Below are 27,920 nucleotides of genomic sequence, written 5' to 3'. Positions count from 1 at the left end.
GCTCGCAGACATTCAGACTTGGGGCATCGACCACTGGGCCTAGGTTTCCACACCTTGGATGAGGACAAGAACCCTAGCCCCAGCATATCATGGGTAACAGGGTAATGCCCTCCGTACCGTTGAGCACATCTAAGTGGAGTACCGGTTTTCAGGTTCTAAGCTGCCCTTGCCTACCTGCTTTATAAAAGCTGTAGTGCTGGCTTCCACATCCATTAGAAAGAAAGCACAGCGGCGCCTCTACTTAGAAACTTGTGGAGATTCAGCATGACATCTAAAACTTGACAAACTTCTACAGAGGTGCGATGGAGAGTATATTAACTGGTTACATCAAGGCCTGGTATGGAAACACCAGTGCCCTTGAATGGAAAATCCTACAAAAAGTAGTGGATATGGCCCAGTCCATCACAAATAACGTCCTCCCAACCACTGAGCACATCTACACAGAGCACGTTGAAAAGCAGCATCCATTATTAAGGACCCCCACCATCCAGGCTGTGCTCTCTTCTTGCTGCTGCCATCAGGAAGAAGCCTCGGGACCCACACAACCAAGTTCAGGAACAATTATTACCACTTGACTATCAGACTCCTGAACCAGAGGGGATAACTTCACTCAATGTTACTCACCCCAACACTGAACTATTCCCACAACTAATTGATGCACGTTCAAGGACTCTATCTCATATTCTCAATATCTATTGCTTATTATTAATATTTTATTTTATCTTTCTGTATTTGCACAGTTTGTTTTTTGTCTGTCTTGTGTACAGTTTTCATTAATTTTATGGTGTATCTTTATAATTACTATGAATGTCTACAAGAAAATGAATCTCAGGGTGGTATATGGTGACATTTATGTACTGTAATAATTTGCTTTGAACTTTAAACTCCAGAGGGATCACTAGCCCTCGATCCACCTGTCTGCATGGAGAGAGGAAGCCCAACCAAGTATTTCAATTAAAAACACGTAATCTTGAGAATTTATAAAGCACTGGTAAGGCCTCACTTGAAATATTGTGAGCAGTTTTGGGCCCCTTGTCTTAGAAAGGATGTATTAACATTGGAAAGGGCTCGAAGGAGATTCATGAAAATATTCCAGAATTGGAAGGTTTGTCATATGAAGGAGCATTTGATGGGCTGTACTCACTGGAATTCAGAAGAATGAGGGATGACCTCATTGAAACGTATTGAATGTTGTAAAGCCTCAATAGACTGGACATGGAGAGGATGTTTCCACAAAGACCAGAGGACACAGCCTTAGAGTAGCGGGGTGTCTTTTTAGAATGGAAATGAGCAGTTTCTTTAGCCAGAGAGTGGTGAATTGGTGGTATTTGAGTATTTTTCTACAGAAGTATTTTTTTTAATCTGTCTTCTCTGTGGAAGACACAAGCAGTGTGTCAGATGTTGAAGGATGTGAGGGAAGAGAAGTGGATGAGTTACTATTACAAGGGAGAAGGTGCTCAAAAACCTGAAAGACCTGAAGTACTTAAGTCACCCGGACCAGATGAACTGCACCCAAGGATTCTAAAAGAGGTAGCGGTAGAGATTGTGGCGGCATTAGCAATGATCTTTCAGAAATCATTGTAATATGGCATGGTGCCAGAGGACTGGAAAATTGTAAATGTCACTCCACTCTTTAAGAAAGGAGGAAGGCAGCAGAAAGGAAATTACAGACCAGTTAGCCTGACCTCAGTGGTTTGGAAGATGTTGGAGTCAGTTGTTAAGTATAAGGTTATGGAGTACTTGGTGATATAGGACAAGATGGGACAAAGTCAGCATGACTTTCCTAAGGAAAAATCTTGCCTGACATACCTTAAAGGAGATGCAGTGGATGTAGTATATTGCCATTGACAAGGTGCCATATGTGAGACTGCTTACCAAGATGGCATTACAGGAAAGTTACAGGCATGGTTGGAGCATTGGTAGGAGGCAGCAAGTGGGAATACAAGGATTCTTTTCTGGTTGGCTGCCAGTGACTAGTGGTGTTCCGCAAGGGGTCAATGTTAGGACCACTTCTTTTTATGCTGCATATCAATGATTTAGATGATGGAATAGATCGCTCTGTTGCCAAGTTTGCAGATGATATGAAGATTGGTGGAGAGGCAGGTAGTGTTGAGGAAACAGGTAGGATGGAGAAGGACTTAGATTAGGAGAATGGGCAAGAAAGTGGTAAATGCAATACAATATTGGAAAATGCATGGTCATGCACTTTGGTAGTAGAAATAAATATGTGGACTATTTTCTAAAAGCAGAAAAAATCCAAAAATCTGGATGCAAAGGGTCTTGAGAGTACTTGCGCAGAAGTCCCTGAAGGTTAACTTGCAGGTTGAGTCGGTGAGGAAGGCAAATGCCATGTTAGCATTCATTTCAAGAGATCTGGAATACAAGAGCAGGGATGTGATGCTGAGGCTTTATAAGGCACTGGTGAGGCCTCTCCTTGGGTATTGTAAACAGTTTTGGGCCCCTCATCTAAAAAAAGAACTGCTGACATTGGAGAGGATTCAGAGGAGGTTCACAAGGATGATTCCGGGAATGAAAGGGTTATCATATGGAGGAACTTTGGCTCTGGGTCTGTGCCTGCTGGAACTTAGAAGCATGAGGAGGGATCTCATTGAAACCTTTCAAAGTTGAAAGACCTAGACAGAGTAGATGTGGAAAGGATGTTTATTATGGTGAGGGAGCCTAGGACAAGAGGGCATAGTCTCAGGATAGAGGGCCGTTAATTAAAACAGAGACACAGTGAAATTTCTTAAGCAAGACAGTGGTGAATTTGTGGAATTTATTACCACAGGCAGCTGCAGAGGCCGGGTCGTTGGGTGTGTTTAAGGCAGAGCTTGATTGATTGTACATGACAATGGTTATGGGGAGAAGGCTGAGGAGGGGATAAAAGAATCGATGATTGAATAGCGGAGCAGACTCAATGGGCTAAATGATCTAATTCATCTCCTATGTCTTATGGTCTTATTTGTTGCCACTGGCGGGTGTTGAAGGTGTACATTGGTAATATTTAAGGCAGCGCTTGATAGATTCCTGATCGGTCAGGGCATGAAGGTGGGAGATTGGGGCTGAGATGGAAAATTGATCAGCCATGATGAAATGGCGAAGCAGACGCAATGGCCCAAACGGCCTATTTCTGCTCCTATATCTTATGGTCTTATTTTAACATTTTAACAAGTTACTTCATGGGTGTCTGGTGGAAAATGCTAACCAACCAGTGCAAGAGGAACCAGGGAATCACTAACTGGCGAGCCATTGGTAGCTGGGAAACTAGTGAGTAGATTTTTAAAGATGGGATCTACACAAATTTGTGAAAACCTGGACTCACTACAATTATCAGCATAGCTTTGTGTCGCTGAGGGCTTATCTCAGATCTGATTGGGATTTTTAAGGAGGTGGCAAAATCCAGAGGTAAAGTCTTGAAGTTAAAGTCTGGCCCAGAGACTGGATGTCGGTCTCTTGATGTCTGAGTTTGAGAGTCTGGGGCCAAGAACGGAGGCCTAGGGCAGAGCAAAGGTTGGAGTTCTGTGTGTGTAATGGGGTTGGAGGGCAAGAAAGAGGCTTATGCTGTTGTTGCTGCTTTTGTTCTATGTTGTGTTACGTTGTGAGTATGCTGTGTTGGTGCCAGAATGTGTGGCAACACGTGTCGGTTGTCTCCAGTACATCCCTGGATGGATTGGTTGTTAATGCAAAAAATATGCATTTCACCGTTTGTTTCAGTGTACATGTGATAAATTAAAGTGAATCTGACCAGTGTTGGGTTATAAATGATTTAACAAGGTCTCTAACAGTAAGGTGATGCAGAGGATTGTCATTCAACCTCAGTAGTAGAGGGAAGTGGTACTGACTGGATGTCCAATCGTAGGGAAATTAATCTGCACTGAGAAAAGCACAGATTCATCAGGGATACAGTCAGCATAGCTGTCAGGGAGATTTCATTTGACTAAAGATTAAATTTATAAATTTATGTTAATGGTAGTTTGGTTGATGTAGTCTGTGTGGACCTTGGGGCATTTAACTAGTTAATAAGTTAATTGGTCAGATGGGTGTAATTGAGGAGCACAGATTAGAAACATAGAAAACCTACAGCACAATACAGGCCTTTGGCCCACAAAGCTGTGCCGAACATGTCCTTACCTTAGAAAATTACCTAGGGTTACCCATAGCCCTCTATTTTTCTAAGCTCCATGTACCTGTCCAGGAGTCTCTTAAAAGACCCTATCATATCCGCCTCCACCACCATCACTGGCAGCCCATTCCACACACTCACCACTCTCTGCGTTTATATATTTAAAAAAAGACAACTTACCCCTGACATCTCCTCTGTACCTACTTCTAAGCACCTTAAAACTGTGTCCTCTCATGCTAGCCACTTCAGCCCTGGGAAAAAGCCTCTTGACTTTCCACATGATCAATGCCTCTCATCATCTTGTACACCTCTATCAGGTCACCTCTCATCCTCCATCGCTCCAAGGAAAAAAGGCCAAGTTCACTCAATCTATTCTCATAAGACATACTCCCCAAATCAGGCAACATCCTTGTAAATCTCCTCTGCACCCTTTCTATGGTTTCCACATACTTCCTATAGTGAGGCGACCAGAACTGAGCTCAGTACTGCAAGTGGAGTCTGACCAAGGTCCTATGCAACTACAACATTACCTCTCGGCTCCTAAACTCAATCCCACGATTGATGAAGGCCAATACATCGTATGCCTTCTTAACCACAGAGTCAACCTGCGCAGCAGATTTGAGTGTCCTATGGACTCGGACCCCAAGGTCCCTCTGATCCTCCACACTGCCTAGAGTTTTGCTGTTAATACTATATTCTGTCATCATATTTGACCTACCAAAATGAACCACCTCACACTTATCTGGGATGAACTCCATCTGCCACTTCTCAGCCTAGTTTTGCATCCTATCAATGTCCCGCTGTAACCTTTGACAGCCCTCCACACTATTCACAACACCCCCAACCTTTGTGCCATAGAAACATAGGAAACCTACAGCACAATACGGGCCCTTTGGCCCACAAAGTTGTGTCGAACATGTCCCTACCTTAGAAATTACTAGGGTTACCCATGGCCCTCTTTTTTTAAGCTCCATGTACCTATCCAAAAGTCTCTTAAAAGACCCTCATCAGCAAACTTGCTAACCCATCCCTCCACTTCCTCATTCAGGTCATTTATAAAAATCACAGAGTAGGGGTCCCAGAACAGATCCTTGAGGCACACCACTGGTCTCTGACCTCCATGCAGAATATGACCCGTCTATAGCCACTCTTTGCCTTCTGTGGGCTAGCCTGTTCTGGATCCACAAGGCAATGTCCCCTTGGATCCCATGCCTCCTTACTTTCTCAATAAAGCCTTGCATGGGGTACCTAATGAAATGCCTTGCTGAAATCCACGTACACTACATTACTGCTCTACCTTCATCAATGTGTTTAGTGACATCCTCAAAAAATTCAATCTGGCTCATAAGGCACAACCTGCCTTTAACAAAGCCGTGCTGATTATTCCTAATCATATTATGCCTCTCCAAATGTTCATAAATCCTGCCTCTCAGTATCTTTTCCATCAACTGAAGTAAGACTCACTGATCTATAATTTCCTGGGCTATCTCTACTCCCTTTCTTGAATAAAGGAACAACATCCACAACCCTCCAATCCTCCGGAACCTCTCCCGTCCCCATTGATAGAAACATAGAAAATAGGTGCAGGAGTAGGCCATTCGGCCCTTTGAGCCTGCACCGCCATTCAGTATGATCATGGCTGATCATCCAACTCAGAACCCTGCACCAGCCTTCTCTCCATACCCCCTGATCCCTTTAGCCACAAGGGCCATATCTAACTCCCTCTTAAATATAACCAATGAACTGGCCTCAACTGTTTCCTGTGGCAGAGATGATGATGCAAAGATCACGCCAGAGGCTCAACAATCTCCTCCCTCGCCTCCCACAGTCGCCTGGAGTACATCCCATCTGGTCCCGGTGACTTATCCAACTTGATGCTTTGCAAAAGCTCCAGCACATCCTCTTCCTTAATATCTACATGCTCAAGCTTTTCAGTCCGCTGTAAGTCATCCCTACAATCACCAAGATCCTTTTCCATAGTGAATACTGAAGCAAAGTATTCATTAAGTCCCCCTGCTATCTTCTCTGGTTCCATACACACTTTTCCACTGTCACACTTGATTGGTCCTATTCTATCATGTCTTATCCTCATGGGTTGGAAGGGCCTATTACAGTATTGTATCTCTAAATAAAAATAAAACATTCTACAGTCTGGATGAAGATGGGTGGAATTGTACTTCTCATGGCAACCACTGAACTACGGGTTTTAATTTAAATCCCCATCTAGTTCAGCAGTGTCCTTTAGGAAGGGGAATGTACCATCCTGGCCTGATCTGACCTGTGTTACACTGATGTTGTTTGCTGTTCATCATCGCCACCTGGAGGACAGTGAGGGAAGGGTAACAGAAAATTCTTTGCTGATGCTGGGATCAAAGCAACATGCACAACACGCTGGAGGAACTCAGCAGAATGCTGCCCGACCTGCTGAGTTCCTCCAGCGTATTGTGCGTGAAGGGTAACAAATACTGGCTGAGAGTTTTTAATAAAATAGTAAATCTCTTGCCTCCAAAATTAGTGCTTGGGCTGTTGGCAGTTCCTTGTTGAGATACTTCACTGTGCCAAGTTCTGGGCTGTTTCAGTAACTATGCTGTACTTCTAGTCAAACAGCTCATTAAAAATTAAAGACCCTGAAGAAGGGTCTCTGCCCAAAACATCAACTGTGCCTCTCCATGGATGTTGCCTGACCTGAGTTCCTATAGCATTTTTGTGTGTTGCTCTGGATTTCCAGCATCTGTTGAACCCTTTGGTGTTCATTAAAGATCAGCTTTCTTTGTCACATGTACATTACATTGAAACATAGAGAGAAATCACTTCTGATTCTGAAATGTCTCATTGCACCAACAACCAATACAGTTCTGAGCCAGCCCACAAGTGTCTCCGTGCTTCTGGAGCCAACATAGCATGCCTCCAACTCACTAACTTGGACATTTTTGGAATGCGAGAGGAAACTAGAGCACCGGGGGAAATCTATGCAGTCATGGGGAGAACGTACTAAGAACTTATAGATGGCAGAGGGAATTGAACCTGGGTCACAGGTGCTATAAATTATTGTGGTGGCATCCGTTAGTCTCGCGAGACCATGGATCTGCGCCTGGAAAGTCTCCGTGTTGTGCCGTCGCGGTGAGGCGATGCTGGAGTGTCCTCTCCAGGGCTGTAAATTATAGAGCATAGAAATCTTTAGTACATTACAGGCCCTTTGGTCCACAATGTTGTGCTGACCTTGTAACCTACTCTAGAAACTGCCTAGAATTTCCCTACAGCATAGCCCTCTGTTCTTCAAAGCTCTGTGTACCTATCTAAGAGTCTCTTAAAAGACCCTATTGTAGCTGCTTCCACCGCCGCCGCTGGCAGTGCATTCCACGCACCCACCACTCTCTGTGGAAAAACTTACCTCTTATATCCCTCTTGTACCTACTTTCAAGCACCTTCAAACTATGCCCCCTTGTGTTAGCCATTTCAGCCCTGGGAAAAAGCCTCTGGCTAGCCACACAATCAATGCCTCTCATCATCTTATACACCTCAATCAGGTCACCTCTCATCCTCTGTCACTCCAAGGAGAAAAGGCCAAGTTCACTCAACCTATTCTCGTAAGGCACGCTCTCCAATCCAGGCAACATCCTTATAAATTTCCTCTGCATTATCTCAATAGTTTCCACATCCTTCCTGTAGTGAGGTGACCAGAACTGAACATAGTACTCCAAGTGGGAGTACATTACCTCACAGCTCTTGAACGCAATCCCACAGTTGATGAAGGTCAACACACCATATGCTTTCTTATGTTAACCTGTGCAGCAGCTTTAAGTGTCCTGTGGACATGAACCCCAAGATCTCTCTGATCCTCCTCACTGCCAAGAGTCTTGCCATTAATACTATACTCTGTCTTCAATTTGATCTACCAAAATGAACCACTTCACAAATATCTGGGTTGAACTCCATCTACAACTTCTCAGTCCAGTTCTGCATCCTATTGTTATCCCGCTGTAAGCTCTGACAAACTATCTACAATTTCCCCCATCCTTTATGTCATCAGAAAACTTACTAACCCACCCTTCTACTTCTTCATCCATTATAAAAATCACAAAGAGGAGAGGTGTACAGATCCCTGTGGAACTCTAATGGTCACCGACCTCCATGCAGAATACGAGCCATCTACAGCCACCCTTTGCCTTCTTTGGGCAAGCCAATTCTAGATCCACAAAAAAAGGTCTCCTTGGATCCCATGCCTCTTTATTTTCTGAATGAGCCTTGCATGGGGAACCTTATTAAATGCCTTACTGAAATCCATATACACTACATCCGCTGCTCTACCTTCATTAATTTGGTTATATCCTCGAAGAATTCAATCGGGCTCATAAGGCACAACCTGCCCTTGACAAAGCCATGCTGACTATCCCTAAGCAGACTATGTCTCTCCAAATGCTCATAAATTCTTTCTCTCAGGATCTTCTCCAACAATTTGCCCACCACTGAAGTAAGATTCACTGGTTTATAATTCCCTTGGGTATCGCTACTCCCTTTCTTGAACAAGGGAACAACATTTTCAATCCTCCAATCTTCGGTACTTCTCCCGTCCCTATTGATGATACAAAGACCATCACCAGAGGCTCAGCAATCTCCTCCCTCACTTCCCACAGTAGCCTGGCGTATATCCCATCCGGTCCCGGCTACTTATCTAACTTAATGCTTTTCGAAAGCTCCAGCTCATCCTCTTTCTTAATGTCTATATACTCAAGCAGTTCAGTCTGCTGTAAGTCATCCCTACAATTGCCAAGGTCCTTTTCACTGGTGAATACTGAAGCAAAGTATTCGTGAAGTACCTCTGCTACTTCTGCTGACCACTACATGACCGTGCCGCACTGTGGGAACGTGGGAAACAGACATACATTTTTAATTACTTTTATTAAACTATTCAGGTTTTAAAAAGCCAGACGTGCAATTTTCAGGCAAAAATATTTAAGTTCAAAATTCAGGTTTATTTATCACATGTACATAGAAATGTGTAGAGAAATGGATCGTTTGCGATAAGAACGGACACACCCTAGGGTGTGCTGTGGACAGCCCACAAGTGTCGGCACACTCTCCAGAGATTACCCTTGGGTGAAATTCACGTAATCTGAAATAAAACTGGAATTAAGTCTGATTCTGTGCAATGCTATCCGTCCATTTATTATTCTGCGCTGTTTTGATGTGCTGGGTTGAGAGAGCAAAGCTATTGGCCTTATTATGCACTTGTCTAGAGTTACAGTCACTGTTTCCAAATGCTACCCATTTGAAGTGAACAATTCTACTAAATATACTTTCTCTGGGCTATGATCACTGCAATCTGCAGCACATAGAAATCTACAGCACATTACAGGCCTTTCAGCCCACAATGTTGTGCCAACCATGTAACCTACTGTAGAAACTGCTTAGAATTTCCCTAACACGTAGCCCTCTATTTTTCTAAACTCCATGTACCTGTCTAAGGGGCTCTTAAAAGACCCTGTTGTATCCGCATTTAATTTCTCTGTGGGAGTTGTGCTTTTGAACCGTCTCTACGACCTGTCGTTTTTACGGTGTCCTAAAGGATTCGCTGAACTGGATTCTTGAGATTGCAGGTATGAATGCAGCAGCATTGCTGGAGCATACTTCGAGGCAGAGCCCAGGACCTAGAGCGAGAAACAAACCAATATTTAGTCGATTTAAGCACTGCGCCAGATTAAAACGATTAAGGTATTGAGGCTATGGACGAAGGACAAAGCAGCATTCAGCTCTCTGCTCAGCGCTGAATCGGCTTCGTGGCTGTGGACTCACTTTTAGGGACTCTGGCTCATGTTCTCTGTTACTTGTTTACTTATTTTTACTGTTTGCACGATTTGTCCATTTCTCACACATTGGATATTTGACAGTGTTTGTTGTATGAGGATTTTCATGAAGTCTGTAGTGTTTATTTGTTTTGTGGCTGCCTGCAAGAAGATGAATCTAAAGGTTTTATATGGTGTACATACTTTGGAACTTGGGTTTATCCTAGAACAGGCGACTGCTGCAGAGAACGTCCACTCTCACTGCTCTTGTCAGGCTCCTGAAACCTTGTCAAGTGAATGTTGGGGATATTTTGCTGTGTTCATCTGAATCCAGTCATCAGCTGCTCTTCATTATATGGTGTTTCACAAAAGAGTTAAATATCAGTCGATCTGACTAAATATTTTTAACCTTAATTTGAAAATTATGTGTTTGTATTGGTAAGTGTTGAATTTATTGTCTTTTTATTTGCCTTTCTCTTTAAATAATAACAGCAATATTTTAAAGGTTCGTAATGTAACCAAGTCTTTGACGTGTATCTGAGTAGCCAGGCAAGGCTTTGATGGAATGATGACACTGTACGTTTGTATGTTCTCGCCATGGCCTTAGAATGCTGCAATTTCCTCCTGCATTGCAGACATGAGGGTTAGTAGGTTAATTGGTCACATGGGTATAACTGGGCATCACTGTAGCATTGCAGACATGAGGGTTAGTAGGTTAATTGGTCACATGGGTATAACTGGGCATCACTGTATCATTGTGGCACAAGGGCTTGATACCATGCTGTATCATTTAAAAAAATTAAAGTCTCAAGTCGAAGAATTGGCTTCAGATTTGGCATTCAATATAAATAAATTTGCAACCTCATATTCAGAAATGTTAGCACCATACAAAATGCTGGCAGCATCTATGGAAAAGAGTAAACAGTCATCTTTTCGGGCTGAAACTCTTCATCAGGACTGGGGGAAAATGTGAGAGCAAGGTGGGGGAGGGAGGAAGAAATGCAAGGTGATGGGTGAAGCTGGAAGTGGGGGTGGGGGGGAAGGTGAAGTAAAGAGCTATTGTATCGCTTTCACCTATTGATAGGTGAAAGCGATACAAGGCTGGAGAAGGGGGAATCTGATAGGAGAGGATAGAAGACCATGAAAGACAGAAAAGGGGGAGGAGCAGCAGAAGGAGATGATGGGCAGGTAAGAAGATAAGGTATGAAAGGGAAATGAGAATGGAGATGGGTGGGGTGGTGCAATTACTGAAGGTTCAAGACATCAGGTTGGAGGCTACCCAGGTGGAATACAAGGTATTGCTCCTCCATCCTGAGTGTGGCCTCATTGTGCCAGTAGAGGAAGCCTTGGATTGACAAGTTGGAATGGGAGGTAGAGTTGAAATGGGTGGCCACTGGGAGATCCTGCTTTTTCTGGCAGACAGAGTGTAGGTCTCACTGATCTACAGCAGGCCACAATGGAAATGCAGAATACAGTAGATGACCCCAACAGACTCACAGGTGAAGTGTTGCCTCACCTGGAAGGACTGTTCAGGGCCTTGAATGGCAGTGAGGGATGAGATGTAAGGGAAGATGTGGAACTTGTTCCACTTGCAAGGATAAGTACCAGGAGGGAGATCAGTGGAGAGGGATGATTGGACAAGGGAGTCGTGTAGGGAGCGATCCCTGTGGAAAGTGGATGGTGAGGGAAAGATGTGCTTAGTGGTGGGATCCCACTGGAGATGGCATAAATTGCAGCAAATTATATGTTAGAAGGGGAGGCTAGTGGCGTGATAGGTGAGGAAAAGATTACCTCTTCTCCAGCCTTGTCTCTTTCATCAATCAACTTTCCAACTCTTTACTTCACCCCTCCCCCTCTCCCAGTTTCACCAACCACCTGCCACCTTGTACAAATTCCTCCTCTCCCCCCACCCTCACTTCTTGCTCTGTCTTCTCTTTTTCTTTCCCCAGTCCTGATGAAGGTTCTCGGCCAGAAACCTCAACTGTTTACTCTTTTCCATAAATGCTGCTTAACCTGCAGAGATCCTCCAAAATTTTGTGTGTGTTGCTTGGATTTCCAGCATCTGCAGATCCATGCCACAGATTAGCCCTTGTAGTTAGTCTGAGAACAGTTAAGATTAGCTTTATTTATCACTTGTACATCAAAACGTACACTACCATCATTTGTGTGAATGACCAACATAGTTCAAGGATGTACTGGGGGAGGCCTGTAAGTGTTGCCATGCCTCCAGCACCTACATAGCTTACTAACCCTAACTTGTATGTCTTTAGAAGGTGGGAAGAAACCCATGCATTCATGGGGAGAACCTACAAACTTCTTACAGACAGCGGTGGGAATTGAACTCCACTCGCTAGTTCTGTAAAACAAGGTGCTAACCACTACGCTACTGTGTCTGCCACAGTTTGTGTTGAATGCAGATTGCGATATGGTTTTTCGTACCATTGTTATTTATATTCGGTGTGTTGTACTGTTTCTGGTCCTTTGGTTTAATACTTTCTCTCCTGGTTTGCTGCTTTCCAGGACGATCTGCTCTCGATGAAAGTCGGGAGCGTTCTCCATCACCTCAGCATCAAGCGAGCCATCCAGGTTCTCCGAATAAATAACTTTGAAGCTAATTGTCTGCGGAGGCGGCCATCTGATGAGGTAGGGGCAGCTTCACAAGGGATCACTCTTCAGGCCTTGTTCCTCTACATCAGAATGGTGTGCAACTTGGTGGAACCTCATCCATCTGGATCTACAAGGCACAAGTCAGGAATGCTCCCAGCTGCCTGATCCAGTGCAGCATCAACAACTCCATGCCATCCACCGAAGAGCAGACAACAACTGGTACCTCATTCATAGCTTGCCCCTTCGCTCCCCAAACCCTCAAGGACGCATCTACTATAGAGAAGACCACAACGGGCACCTCATTCACCCTTAAGAAAGACAGGGCAGTCAGCCCGGAGGAATACCACCACCTCCAAGTTGCACTCCTTTTTGACTTGGAAATATATAGTTGTTCCTTCACTGTGGGGGGGTACCTGAACACTGAGGGCGAGTAGGATTAGCATGAATAGGCATTGCAGTCAGCATGGGTGAGTTAGGCTGAAGGGCCTGTTTCAGTGCTACACAGCTCTGCAAATCTGAGTCTGTCACTAGATCTAAATCCCAAAACTCTTACCCAACAGCACCAGAAAGACTGAAGTGAACATGTACAGTACAGTACCGGAACAGGCCTTTTGCTAAATTAAACCCATCACAGCTGCTTGCACATGCTCCGTCTCCCTCCATTCCCTCCCACCTTGTCACAATCTGAATAAGGTTTATTATCTCGTATAGTATTCTTCTTGTTAAGCACATCATCCCTATCCATGCAGCATAAGCCGTTGACAGCAGCTCGCCCGCATCCTCTGTCCTGGACCTCTCTTTCAAGTGTTCCCAGGTGTAATCCATCATCTTGGTGGATCCTTGCTCTCCCAGGGATGAGGTCTTTGGAGTTTCTGTTGCCATTTCTGTAGCGCCCTACCCAACCCCCCTCTTTCCACAGCTGGGCTTGGGACAGTCCATGGTGGAGTTACCTCTGATATATGTCATGAAGTTCGTTATTTTCTGGCAGCAGTCAGTGCAATACATAAAATGTACCATAAATTACAATAAGAACTGTATAAAATAAATAAGTAGTGCAAGAAGAGTGTGAAAGAAATGGGTAGTGTTCATGAGTTCATTGTCCATTCAGAGATCTGGTGGAGGGGAAGAAACTTCCTGAAACATTTGAGTGTGTGTCTTCAGGCTCCTGTACCCACCACCTTCATGGTAACAATGAGAAGAGGGCATGTCCTGGGTGTGGTGGTGGTCTCTAATGTCTTTCTGAAGATGCTCTCGATGCTGCGGAGGCTGGTGCCCATGATGGAGCTGAGTTTACAACCCAAGAGCCCCTCGGCCTGGGCCAATAAATGTGGGTCTTGTCAGTGATGCACAGGTCCCAGAAAGAGAAGCGCACACTGTTTAGGAGTTTGTTTTCAATATGTCTAAAATAGCTAAAAAGTGGAGTTTGAAGCATGCCTAAAAACACTTTCTCTCCCAGAATAACCTCAGCCCAGCAGAGGTGTCACGATGGACCAACCACCGGGTGATGGAGTGGCTTCGCTCGGCCGATCTGGCGGAATACGCTCCCAACTTGAGAGGCAGTGGAGTGCATGGGGGACTGATGGTAAGGCCGACCAGAGCTGACATTGATCCTGTTTATTTAATGTTATAAATTAAAGTGACTGTTTCTTCACCTAAAATGTACTGTATGTGCTGTGCCTCTGGATGTTGGCTGTTAGTTGCTTTGTGTAGAATGTAGAACGGTGCAGCACTGTACAGACCCTACAGTTTGTGATGTTGTGCAGATATTTTAACCTACTCTAAAATCAATTGTAGAGGGAGAACTGCTAATTTAAGCAAGCTTTAGATTCCTAGATGTTGCTGCTCTCTGTCCAGTCTGAGGCAAGGCAGCAGCAGTTTGAATCCACAATCTGCTGGAGGAACACAACAGGTCAAGAAGCATGGGGTGGAGAAATTACCTCCAAGTTGTTTGACTAGTAGTAATGGCCACCAGATTAGAATCACAGAACACTGCAATATAGAAACAGGCCCTTCGGTTCATCTAGATCCTGCCGAATTCTTATTCTGCCTAGTTCCATTGACCTAGGCCATACCCTCCATACCTCTCCCATCCGTATACCTGTCCAAACTTTCTTAAATGTTGAAATTACACTTGTATCCACCACTTCCCCTGGCAGCTCGTTCCACACTCTCACCACCCTCAGAGTGAAGAAGTTCCTCCTCCTCATGTCCCCCTTAAACATTTCACTCTTAACTCATGACCTCTTGTTCCAGTGTCACCCAGCCTTACTGGAAAAAGCCTGCTTACATTTACCCTATCTATACCTCTCATTACCCCTCATAATTTTGTACATCTTCCCACCTCTTATGCTTCAGGGAATAAAGTCAACCTCTTCAATCTTTCCCTGTAATCAAGGCCTCGAGTCCTGGCAATATTCTTGTAAGTGTTCTCTGTAGTCTCAAGCTTATTGATACTGTTCTTGTAAGTCGATGACCAGAAATGTACACAATACTCCATATTTGGCCTTGTCTTGTACAGCTTCAACATAACACCCCATCTGCTGTACTCAATACTGTGATTTATAAAGATCAGTGTGCCAAAATGTATCCTTACAACCCTACCTGTAACACCACTTTCAAGGAATTATGGATCTGTATCCCCAGATCCCTTTGTCCTATCACACTCCTCGGTGCCTAACCTCTCACTGTGTGAGCCCTACCCCAGAATACAACACCTCACACTCTGCATTAAAATCCATCTGCCATTTTCAAGCTCATTTTTTTCAGATGCTCCAGATTCCACTACAAGCTTTGATAGCATCCTCGCTGTTCAATTTGCCCCCAATTTTGGTGCCATTTGCAAATTTACAGACCAATTTTCTTCTTCTAAAAACGTGCTGTGCCACTTGATATTAGGTTTTAATTGCATTGTGCATACCTTGCACTCAAAGTTACTAGTAGGTAGTTGCTAATTAAAACAAGCTTCTGATTCCTGAATGTTGCTCTCTCTGTCCGGTCTGGGGCAAGGCAGCAGCACTAAACCAACAATCTAGATTCTTGCAGAAAGGGGCGTCTCTGGACTCATTCACATTATGCTTGGGGCCGATACCCTCTAGATTGTCTTTTAATATATGAGGAGCATTTGATGGCTCTGGGTCTGTACTTGCTGGAGTTTAGAAGAATGGGGGAGGGGGGGAAATCTCATTGAACTCTATTGAATATTGAAAGGCCTTGATAAAGTGGATGTGGAAAAAATGTTTCCTATAATGGGGGAGACTAGGAGCAGAAGACACAGCCTCAGAATAGAGGGACATTCATTTAGGGCAGGGATGAGGAGGAATTCCTTTAGCCAGAGGGTGGTGAATCTGTGGAATTCATTGCCACGGCAGCTATGGAGGCCAAGTCATTGGAAATATATTTCAAACAGAGGTTGATGGGTTCTTGATTAGTCAGGGTATCAAAGGTTATGGGGAGAAGGTAAGAGAAAGGGGTTAAGAGGGATAATAAATTAGCCATGATGGAATAGTGGAGCAGATTTGATGTGCAGCGCGGCAGATTTAAAAGGGCAGACATCCTGCTTCGGGTTTGATTCGAAGAAGGAGTCTGAGAGTCTGAGTGGGAGTGCCGAGAAAGAGATTTTTGAAATTTTCGTTATTTTTTTTCTCCAACGGCTTTCTGAGAGGCAGGACTGCGCAGGCGTGTGACATCGGGCAGTGCAGCGCGGCAGATTTAAAAGGAACAAAGCCTCATAGAGCGGGCAGCGTAGTTTGCGGGCTACGGAGTGAGCCGGGAGCAGAGTGAAGACTTAAGGGCTTCGGCTCACCGGGCTTAGGCGGAAGCGGGCGAGGCGAGGAAGGTTTGACATTCATTTTCTGTTGCTATTTGAGGAGAGGGGCATTATGACTGTGAGGGCAGTTTGCTGTTCTCGGTGTCGGATGTGGGAGGCCCTGGAGTCTCCAAGCCTCCCGGACGTCTACATCTGCGCCAAGTGCATCGAGATGCAGCTCCTAAGGGACCGCATTACGGAACTGGAGCTGCAGCTCGATGACCTTCGTCTGGTCAGGGAGAGCGAGGAGGTGATAGAGAGGAGTGGAAGGCAGGTGGTCACGCCGGGGCCACGGGAGGCAGACAAGTGGGTCACGGTTAGGAGGGGGAAGGGGAAAAGTCAGGTGATGGGGAGTACCCCGGTGGCTGTGCCCCTTAACAACAGGTACTCCTGTTTGAGTACTGTTGGGGGGGACAGCTTACCCGAGGGAAGCGACAGTGGCCGTGCCTCCGGCACAGAGTCCGGTCCTGTAGCTCAGAAGGGTAGGGCAAGGAAGAGGAGGGCAGTTGTGATAGGGGACTCGATAGTAAGGGGGTCAGATAGGCGATTCTGTGGACGCAGTCCAGAGACCTGGATGGTAGTTTGCCTCCCTGGTGCCAGGGTCTGGGATATTTCTGATCGTGTCCAAGATATCCTGAAGTGGGAGGGTGAGGAGCCAGAGGTTGTGGTACATATAGGTACCAATGACATAGGTAGGAAAAGGGATGAGGTCCTGAAAGGAGAATATAGGGAGCTAGGAAGGGAGTTGAGAAAAAGGACCGCAAAGGTAGTAATCTCGGGATTACTGCCTGTGCCACGCGACAGTGAGAGTAGGAATGCGATGAGGTGGAGGATAAATGCGTGGCTGAGGGATTGGAGCAGGGGGCAGGGATTCAAGTTTTTGGATCATTGGGACCTCTTTTGGCGCAGGCGTGACTTGTACAAAAAGGACGGGTTACACTTGAATCCTAGGGGGACCAATATCCTGGCAGGGAGATTAGCGGGGGCTACTGAGGTGACTTTAAACTAGAATGATTGGGGGGTGGGAATCAAATTAAAGAGGCTAGGCGTGAGGAGGTTAGTTCACAACAGAGGGATGGGAACCAGTGCAGAGAGACAGAGGGGTGTAAAGTGAGCGTAGAAGCAAAAAGTACAAAGGAGAAAAGTAAAAGTGGCAGGCCGACAAATCCAGGGCAAGCATTAAAAAGGGCCACTTTTCAACATAATTGTACAAGGGCTAAGAGAGTTGTAAAAGAGCGCCTGAAGGCTTTATGTGTCAATGCAAGGAGCATTCGTAATAAGGTAGATGAATTGAAAGTGCAGATTGTTATTAATGATTATGATATAATTGGGATCACAGAGACATGGCTCCAGGGTGACCAGGGATGGGAGCTCAACGTTCAGGGATATTCAATATTCAGGAGGGATAGACATGAAGGAAGGGGAGGTGGGGTGGCGTTGCTGGTTAAAGAAGAGATTAACGCAATAGAAAGGAAGGACATAAGCCGGGAAGATGTGGAATCGATATGGGTAGAGCTGCGTAACACTAAGGGGCAGAAGACGCTGGTGGGAGTTGTGTACAGGCCACCTAACAGTAGTAGTGAGGTCGGAGATGGTATTAAACAGGAAATTAGAAATGTGTGCAATAAAGGAACAGCAGTTATAATGGGTGACTTCAATCTACATGTAGACTGGGTGAACCAAATTGGTAAAGGTGCTGAGGAAGAGGATTTCTTGGAATGTATGCGGGATGGTTTTTTGAACCAACATGTCGAGGAACCAACTAGAGAGCAGGCTATTCTAGACTGGGTTTTGAGCAATGAGGAAGGGTTAATTAGCGATCTTGTCGTGAGAGGCCCCTTGGGTAAGAGTGACCATAATATGGTGGAATTCTTCATTAATATGGAGAGTGACATAGTTAATTCAGAAACAAAGGTTCTGAACTTAAAGAGGGGTAACTTTGAAGGTATGAGACGTGAATAATCTTCCAGAAATAGTAAGGGACAGAGGGTCCAGTGAGATGGAGGAACTGAGTGAAATACATGTTAGTAGGGAAGTGGTGTTAGGTAAATTGAAGGGATTGAAGGCAGATAAATCCCCAGGGCCAGATGGTCTGCATCCTAGAGTGCTTAAGGAAGTAGCCCAAGAAATAGTGGATGCATTAGTGATAATTTTTCAAAACTCGTTAGATTCTGGACTAGTTCCTGAGGATTGGAGGGTGGCTAATGTAACCCCACTTTTTAAAAAAGGAGGGAGAGAGAAACCGGGGAATTATAGACCGGTTAGCCTAACGTCGGTGGTGGGGAAACTGCTGGAGTCAGTTATCAAGGATGTGATAACAGCACATTTGGAAAGCGGTGAAATGATCGGACAAAGTCAGCATGGATTTGTGAAAGGAAAATCATGTCTGACGAATCTCATAGAATTTTTTGAGGATGTAACTAGTAGACTGGATAGGGGAGAACCAGTGGATGTGGTATATTTGGATTTTCAAAAGGCTTTTGACAAGGTCCCACACAGGAGATTAGTGTGCAAACTTAAAGCACACGGTATTGGGGGTAAGGTATTGGTGTGGGTGGAGAATTGGTTAGCAGACAGGAAGCAAAGAGTGGGAATAAATGGGACCTTTTCAGAATGGCAGGCGGTGACTAGTGGGGTACCGCAAGGCTCAGTGCTGGGACCCCAGTTGTTTACAATATATATTAATGACTTGGATGAGGGAATTAAATGCAGCATCTCCAAGTTTGCGGATGACGCGAAGCTGGGTGGCAGTGTTAGCAGTGAGGAGGATGCTAAGAGGATGCAGGGTGACTTGGATAGGTTGGGTGAGTGGGCAAACTCATGGCAGATGCAATTTAATGTGGATAAATGTGAAGTTATCCACTTTGGTGGCAAAAATAGGAAAACAGATTATTATCTGAATGGTGGCCGATTAGGAAAAGGGGAGGTGCAACGAGACCTGGGTGTCATTATACACCAGTCATTGAAAGTGGGCATGCAGGTACAGCAGGCGGTGAAAAAGGCGAATGGTATGCTGGCATTTATAGCGAGAGGATTCGAGTACAGGAGCAGGGAGGTACTACTGCAGTTGTACAAGGCCTTGGTGAGACCACACCTGGAGTATTGTGTGCAGTTTTGGTCCCCTAATCTGAGGAAAGACATCTTTGCCATAGAGGGAGTACAAAGAAGGTTCACCAGATTGATTCCTGGGATGGCAGGACTTTCATATGAAGAAAGACTGGATGAACTGGGCTTGTACTCGTTGGAATTTAGAAGATTGAGGGGGGATCTGATTGAAACGTATAAGATCCTAAAGGGATTGGACAGGCTAGATGCAGGAAGATTGTTCCCGATGTTGGGGAAGTCCAGAACGAGGGGTCACAGTTTGAGGATAGAGGGGAAGCCTTTTAGGACCGAGATTAGGAAAAACTTCTTCACACAGAGAGTGGTGAATCTGTGGAATTCTCTGCCTCAGCAAACTGTTGAGGCCAGTTCATTGGCTATGTTTAAGAGGGAGTTAGATATGGCCCTTGTGGCTACAGGGGTCAGGGGGTATGGAGGGAAGGCTGGGGCAGGGTTCTGAGTTGGATGATCAGCCATGATCATAATAAATGGCGGTGCAGGCTCGAAGGGCCGAATGGCCTACTCCTGCACCTATTTTCTATGTTTCTATGTTTCTCCTGGTCTTGTTGTCTAATATTGGCTGGTCTTTCACCTGCAGGTACTGGAACCACGCTTTAATGTGGAAACACTGGCCATGCTGCTGAACATCCCTCCCAGTAAAACACTGCTCAGGCGACACTTGGCCACGCACTTTAATCTACTGGTTGGTCCTGATGCTCAACGCCAGAAGCGAGAGGCAGTGGAATCCCCGGACTATGCTCTTCTTACGGCCACTGCCAAGGTTAAGGTGAGCACAATGATCTGTACTTGCTGTACACATTGCCATTCTGTTGCACAGCATTCTTATGTATCTCTCACCTGCTGGTGTACTGGTCAGCACAGGACTCACTCTGCACAAATCGGGTTGCATAGTGTTCTCTTTGCGTAGAGTCCTTTAATGTTTTGAAGCCTATTTCTCTCTGTTGTAGGCTCAGGAACAGTCAGTTACCCTTCAAAAGTGTGGCATCCTTTTTGTGTATCTTACAATTTTCTAAATGCACTTCTAATTAAACAATAAAACCATAAGGTAACGGCAGAATTATGCCATTTGGCCTATTGTGGCTGATTTATTAGCTCTCTCAATCCCATTCTCCTCCCTTATCCCTATAACTTTGACACCCTGACTAATCAAGAACCTATCAACCTCCACTTTAAATATACCCAGTGACTTGGCCACCACAACTGCCTGTGCCAATGAATTCCTTAGATTCACTACCCTCTGGCTAAAGAAATTCCTCCTCAACTCTATTCTGAATGCGCGCCCCTTGATTCTGATTGTAGATTCCCCCACTATAGGAAACATCCTCTCCACATCTAGTCTGTCTAGACCTTTCAATATTCAAAAGGTCTCAATGAGGATTCCCCCCCCTTATTCTTCTAAACTCCAGCAAGTATGGGCCCAGAATGATCAAATGCTCCCAAACAAGAGAAAATCTGCAGATGCTGGAAATCCAAGCAACACACACAAGATGCTGGAGGAACTCAGCAGGCCAAGCAGCATCAATGGAAAAGAATACACTCTTTCAATAGATGCTGCTTAGCCTGTCCTGACGAAGGGTCTCGGCCCGAAACATCGACAGTACCTCTTCCTAGAGATGCTGCCTGGCCTGCTGCGTTCCTCCAGCATTTTGTGTGTGTTGATCAAATGCTCCTTGTACGTTTCATTCCTGGGATCATTCTTGTGAACCTCCTCTGGATCCTGTCCAATGCTAGTACATACTTTCTTAGATAAGAGGCCCAAAAATTCTCTCAGTATTCCAAAAGCTGTGTGACCAAAGCCTTATAAAATCTCAGCCGTTACATCCTTGCTCTTATATTCTAGTCCTCTTGAATAGAATGTTAATATTTGCCTTCCTTACCGCTGACTCAACCTGCAAGTTAACCTTGGGGAATCCTGCACGAGGACTCCCAAGTTCCTTTGCAGCTCCGAGTTTTGAGCTTTTCTCCCCATTTAGAAAATGGTCTATGCCTTTGTCCCTTAAATGAAGAAAGGAGATAATTGAATATTGAAATAACCAAGTCTTGAAAGCCTAGATAGAATGGACATGAAGAAGATGTTTCCTTGAGTGGGAGAGCTTAGGACCAGCGGGTACAGCCTCAGACTGGAGGAACATCCCTTTCGAACAGAGATGAGGAATTCCTGTAGCCTGATGATGGTGAATCTGTGGAATTCATTGTCACAAACGGCTGTGGAGGCCAAGTCATTGGGTAAATTTAAAGTGGAGGTTGATTCTTAATTAGTAAGATGTCGAAGGTAACAGGGAGAATGGGAGTGAAAGAGAAAATAAATCAGCCATGATGGAATGGCAGAGCAGACTTGATGGATCAAGTTGAATGTCTTCTGATGTTAATCCTGCTTCTAACATGGTCCTTGTGACCTTTTGTGATGCAGAGTCCAGAATTAAAGTTTAATGGCCTCCATATTTGCTGAATTCTCTCTCAAAAATGTATCTTTTGCCTGTTGTGTTGAAAAACAAGTGGAAGATGTCGAGGAGGAAGGGTAATGATCAAGTGCTCTGTTGATTCAGAGAAAGGACACTTTATATAGTTAGGTAAAGCATAGAACCAGCCCATCACATCCATGCCAGCCTTTTTACCCAATTACAGCAGTTCCATTTGCCTGTATCCTTCTATGCCTTGCCTTAAAATGTCTCTTAAAAGTAGTGATTTAATCTAGTTCCATCACCACCACTGTCAGGGAGATCCAGATATCAACCACTCCTTGTGTGTTTTTAAAAAAAAACTAAGTAACTTTTTCCCTTCTGATGCCCGTTATAACTCCATCTCAAAATCAATTTTAATATTACTGGCACATGTCATGAAATGTATTGTTTTGCAGCAGTACATTACAATACATAATAAAAAGTACTAAGTTAAAATAGGGTGTATATATAAAAAAATTAAGTAAGCAGTGCAAAAAGCGGAAGAAAGTAGTGAGGTGGTGTTCATGGATTCACTATCCGTTCAGAAATCTGATGGAGGGGAAGCTGTTCCTGAAATGTTGTGTGCGCGCGTTCAGGCTCGTGCCACCACCGTGATGGCGTGTCCTGGGTGATGGGGGTTCTTCATGATGGGCGGTGTCTTTCTGAGGCATCGCCTTCTGAACGTGTCCTCGATGCTGCGGAAGCAAATCCCCATGATGGAGCTGGCTGAGTTAACAACCCTCTAGTTTTTACCAATCCTGTGCACATTAAACTTGTACCCTTTTGTCTTTGATTCCCCTACCATGGGAAAAAGATTCTATCTGCTCTTTCTGTGCCTCCCAAGTTTTTATTTAGCTCTATCAGGTTATCTCTCAGCCTCTTCTCCAATGAAACAAGTCAGCCAATCCAGTCTTTTCCCACAACTCTAGTCCCTGGTGAATCTCCTTTGCCCCCCCTCCAGTAAAACTATAGCCTACCTGAACTACACACAAGTGCCACCTAACCATTGTTTTGTGAAGTTCAAATGTAACATCCCAACTTCTACAGCCTGTGCTCTGACCTTTTGTGAAGGCATGTGTGCCATATGCCTTCACAGTGTGAAACTGTTGCCACTTTCTGGGAAACTTAGACTATTCTGGATTCTGATAACAAAATGAAAAATGTTTCCTCGTTGACAAAAGATTTTGCGGGGGGGGTGATTATAACTCAACTCCCCATTACTGATGAAGGTTAGGAGGAAATGTTCTGCTCTGTCGAAGTCCTCCTAATGGGAAAACCTCCATGAGCTGGCCTCTTGTCCATCTCTGTTCCAGCAACTAGATAACCATAAGACATGCCAGCAGAATTAGGCCATTTGGCCCATTGAGTGTGCTCGACCATTTCCATTATGGCTTATTTATTAAACCTCTCAATGTCATTCTCCTGCCTTCTCCCTGGAACTAGGATGCCTGGATTAATCAAAAACCTATCAACTTCCACTTTAAATATAGCAAAGGATTTAGCTTCCACAGCCGTCTGTGGCAATGAATTCCACAGATTAATCACCATCTATCTAAAGAAATTACTCCTTATCTGTGTTCTACAGGGATGTCCCTCTATTCTGAGGTAGTGCCCTCTGGTCTTAGACTCCCCCACTATGGGAAATTTCCTATTTACACCCACTCTATATTCTGTCAATAATCTATAGGTTTCAGTGAGACTCTCTCCTCTCTCCCCCCCCCCATTTATCTAAATTTCAATGAGTACAGGCTCGTATGTTAACTCTGTCATCCCCAGAATTGTTTTCATGAACCTACTTTGAACCTTCTTTGATACCAGCATATCTTCTCTCAGATAAGGGGCCCGAAAGTTCTCACAATATGTGCACTGACCAATTCTTCATAAAGCCTCAATATTACATCCTTGTTTTTATATTCTAGTCCTCTTGAAATGAATGCTAACATCGTATTTGCAAGTTATTAATCAATGCTTTTCTCCTGTGGCTGTTGTGGTTGTTGCTGGATTTTGGATGTTCATCTCTCTCAGCCCAAGAAGCTGGTGTTCAGCAACTTTGGGAGCCTGAGGAAGCGGAAGCAGGATGAGGAAGAGTACATCTGTCCGATGGAACTGGGGCTCCCAGCAGGAAGTGGCTTCAGAAAAGGAAGCAAGCAGGGTCGAGGGATGGAGCTGAGACTGTACAACGAGGAGGACCTGGACAAGCTGGAGCAGGTAACATTGACCGAGCCAGATACACTGTGTCATTACCTTCTGAACCTTCCGAAAAGTCTGGTGAACAGCGTTGACCCAGGCTTTAGTTGTACCCATGCACAATACACAGCAGCAAGGCTCCACGTGCTGTTCTCACTGGTTATCAGTTTGCTAGGCAGTTATCCTGCGCGGTCTTCTCAGTGTTTATACAAATGCAAGTGAGGGAACAGTCCCTTCAAAAGTTGAAGGTAAATTTTTTTATTGAAGTATATACAGTTCTGTGCAGAAGTTTCAGGCACTCTTAATTTTTTTATACAAATTGTTTTAGATGTTTATGTCGTCTGCATTAGTGGCAGTAGCAAGAACAAATTTTAGGTTTCAAGACATTCATTTTCCAAAAAAATTAAATGTTAAACATTTTTGTTTTTCGTTAAAGAAAGTAACATATTAAGTAATATGCCACTTATCAAATAAAAACTTAATTACTTGTGGGTATTCGCAGTAAATGCAAAGAAACACAATAGAATCAATGAAAAGCCACTCAATGAAATGATTGATAAACAACCATTGTGCAAAAGACAACAAACTGTGCAAGGACAAAGGGAAAAAAAGCAAAATAATAATAATAAATATAGGCAATAAATATCGAGAACATGAGATGAAGAGTCCTTGAAAGTGAAATCCACAGGTACTGGGAACAGTTCAATGATGAAGTTATAGGATCATAAGACATAGGAGCAGAATTAGACCATCTGGCCCATCGAGTCTGCTCTGCCATTCAATCATGGAGATCCTTTTTACTTGTCTATCTCCTCAACCCCAGTTCCCAGCCTTCTCCCCATAACCTTTGATGCCATGTCCAATCAAGAACCTATCAATCTCTGCCTTAAAGACACCCAACGACCTGGCCTCCACAGCTGCATGTGGCAACAAATTCACCACCCTTTGGCTAAAGAAATTTCTCCACTTCTCTTTTTGAAAGGGTGCCCCTCTATCCTGAGGCTGTGCCCTCTTGTCCTAGACTCTCCCACCATGGGAAACATCCTTTCCACATCTACTCAGTCTAGGCCTTTCAACATTTGAAAGGTTTCAGTGAGATCCCCCCTCATCCTTCTGAATTCCAGCGAGTACAGACCCGGAGCCATCAAACGATCCTCGTATGATAACCCTTTCATTCCTGGAATGATCCCTGTGAACCTCCTCTGAACCCTCTCCAATGCCAGCACATCTTTTCTAAGATGAGAGGCCTAAAACTGTTCACAATACTCAAGGTGAGGCCCCACCAGTGCCTTATAAAGCCTCAGCATCACATCCCTGCTGTTGTATTCTAGACCTCTTAAAATGAATACTAACATGGCATTTGTCTTCCTCACCACCGACTCAACCTGCAAGTTAACCTTAAGGGTGTTCTGCAGAAGGATTCCCAAGTCGCTTTGCATCTCAGATTTTTGGATATTTTCCCCTGTTTGGAAAACAGTCCACACATTTACAGTATTTCTACTTCCAAAGTGCATGACCATGCATTTTCCAACATTGTATTTCATTTGCCACTTTCTTGCCTATTGTCCTAATCTGTCTAAGTCCTTCTGCATCCTACCTGTTTCGTCAACACTACCTGCCCCCCCCCAACCAATCTTCGTAATATCTACAAACTTGGCAACAAAGCCATCTATTCCATCATCTAAATCATTTATGTACAGCATAAAAAGTGGTCCCAACACCAACCCCTGCGGAACACCGTTATTCACTGACAGCCAACCAGAAAAGGATCCTTTTATTCCCACTAGCTACCTCCTACCAATCAGCCAATGCTCTAACCATGTTAGGAAATTTCCTGTAATACCATAGACTCTTAACTTGGTAAGCAGCCTCATGTGTTGCACCTTGCCAAAGGTCTTCTGAAAGTCCAAATATGCAATATCGACTGCATCCCCTTTATCTATCCTACTTGTAATCTCAAAGAATTCCAACATGTTCATCAGGCAGGATTTTCCCTGAAGGAAACCATGCTGACTTTGTACTGTCTTGTCCTGTGTCACCAAGTACTCCATCACCTCATCCTTAACAATTGACTCTAACATCTTCCCAGACACTGTGGTCAGGCTAAGTGGTCTATAATTTTCTTTCCGCTGCCTTTCTCCTTTCTTAAAGAGTGGAGTAACATTTGCAATTTTCCAGTCCTCTGGCACCATGCCAGAGTCCAATGATTTTTGAAAGATCATTTCTAATTCCACCGCAATCTCTAACACTGCCTCTTTCAGAACCCTAGGGTGCAGTTCCTCTGGTCTGGGTGACTTATGTACCTTTAGGTCTTTCAGCTTTTTGAGCACCTTCTCACTTGTAACAGTAACTGCACACATTTCTCTTCCTTCACACTCAACATCTGGCATACTGCTGGTGTCTTCCACAATGAAGACTGACGCAAAATATTCATTTAGTTCATCAGCCATCTCCTTGTTCCCCATTATTATTTCTCCTGCCTCATTTTCTAGCGGTCCTCTATCCACTCATTTCTCTTTTATTTTTAACATACTTGAAAAAACTTTTACTATCCATTTTGATATTATTTGCTAGCTTGCTTTCATGTTTCATCTTTTCCCTTCTAATGATTTTTTTTTTAGTTGCTCTTTGTAGGTTTTTAAAAATTTCCCATTCCTCTGTCTTCCCAGTAATTTTTGCTTTGTTGTATGCCCTTTCTTTTGTTTTTACAATACTTTAGACTTCCCTTGTCAGCCACGGTTGTGCTATTTAACCAATTGAGTATTTTTTCATTTTTGGAATACACATGTTCTACACCTTCCTCATTTTCCCCAGAAACACACGCCATTGCTGTTCTACTGACATCCCTGCCAGCAGCTCCTTCCAATTTACTTTGGTCAACTCCTCTGTCATACCACTGTAATTTCCCTTACTCCACTGAAATACTGCTACATCAGACTTTACTTTCTCCCTATCAAGTTTCAAGTTGAACTCAATCATATTGTGATCACTGGTTCTTCAGGGTTCTCTTGCCTTGAGCTCAGTAATCCCCTCTGGTTCGTTACTTAACACCCAATCCAGTATAGCTGATACCCTAGCAGGCTCAACGACAAACTGTTCTAAAAAGCTACCTCCTAGGCATTCAACAAACTGACTCTCTCAAGATCCATTACCAATCTGATTTCCCCAATCGACCTGCATGTTAAAATCTCCCATGACTTCCATGACATTGCCCTTTTGACTCGCTCTTTCCTGTTGTAACCTGTGGTCCACCTCCCAGCCACTGTTGGGAGACCTGTATATAACTGCTGTCGACGTCCTTTTCTTAACGCAACCCACAAGAATCCAACATCTTCCGATCCTATGTCACTTCTTTCTACTGATTTGATGCCATTCTTTACCAGTAGGGCCACACCAACCCCTCTGCCTACCTTCCTATCCCTCCGATATAGCATGTAACGTCGGACATTCAGTTCCCAACTACAACCATCCTTCAGCCACGATTCAGTGATGGCCACATCATCATACCTGGCAATCTGTAATATTGCGACAAGATCATCCAGCTTATTTCTTTTACTATGCGCATTTAGATACAACACCTAGTACCGTATTTGCTGTCCTTTCTGACTCTGCATTCCGAATGATCTGATACTCAGCCTGCTGGCTGCAACTAAGTCCCATCACCTGCCTGCCCTTCCTGACAATCTGACTGCACGCTATCTTTACTTTTTTACCATCTGTCCTTTCCTGAGTCCCTTCACTCTGGTTCCCACCCTGCCAAGTTAGTTTAAACCCTCCCCAACATCTCTAACAAATCTGCCCGCGAGAATATTGGTCCCCCTCGGGTTCAGTCATGCCTCCCCCAGAGGAGA

The 27,920-nt window shown here is 44.4% G+C and overlaps 1 protein-coding gene across 12 annotated transcripts in view; it reads left to right on the top strand.

The window, feature by feature from the left end:
* ppfibp1b (PPFIA binding protein 1b) overlaps positions 1-27,920 on the top strand; it is a 255,819-nt gene that overhangs the window by 221,038 nt on the left and 6,861 nt on the right. For all 12 annotated transcript variants that reach the window (XM_063057586.1, XM_063057583.1, XM_063057582.1 and 9 more), the window contains 4 exons: positions 12,427-12,549; positions 13,970-14,095; positions 20,019-20,207; positions 23,908-24,090. In XM_063057586.1, the coding sequence (XP_062913656.1) occupies positions 12,427-12,549; positions 13,970-14,095; positions 20,019-20,207; positions 23,908-24,090 (621 nt within the window). The remainder of the gene's footprint in view (positions 1-12,426; positions 12,550-13,969; positions 14,096-20,018; positions 20,208-23,907; positions 24,091-27,920) is intronic.

The sequence above is a fragment of the Mobula hypostoma genome, chromosome 9 (assembly GCF_963921235.1).
Source record: "Mobula hypostoma chromosome 9, sMobHyp1.1, whole genome shotgun sequence".
Taxonomy (NCBI): Eukaryota; Metazoa; Chordata; class Chondrichthyes; order Myliobatiformes; family Myliobatidae; genus Mobula; species Mobula hypostoma.
The sequence above is the reverse complement of the archived record's forward strand: the minus strand, read 5'-3'. Positions and strand labels throughout refer to the sequence as shown.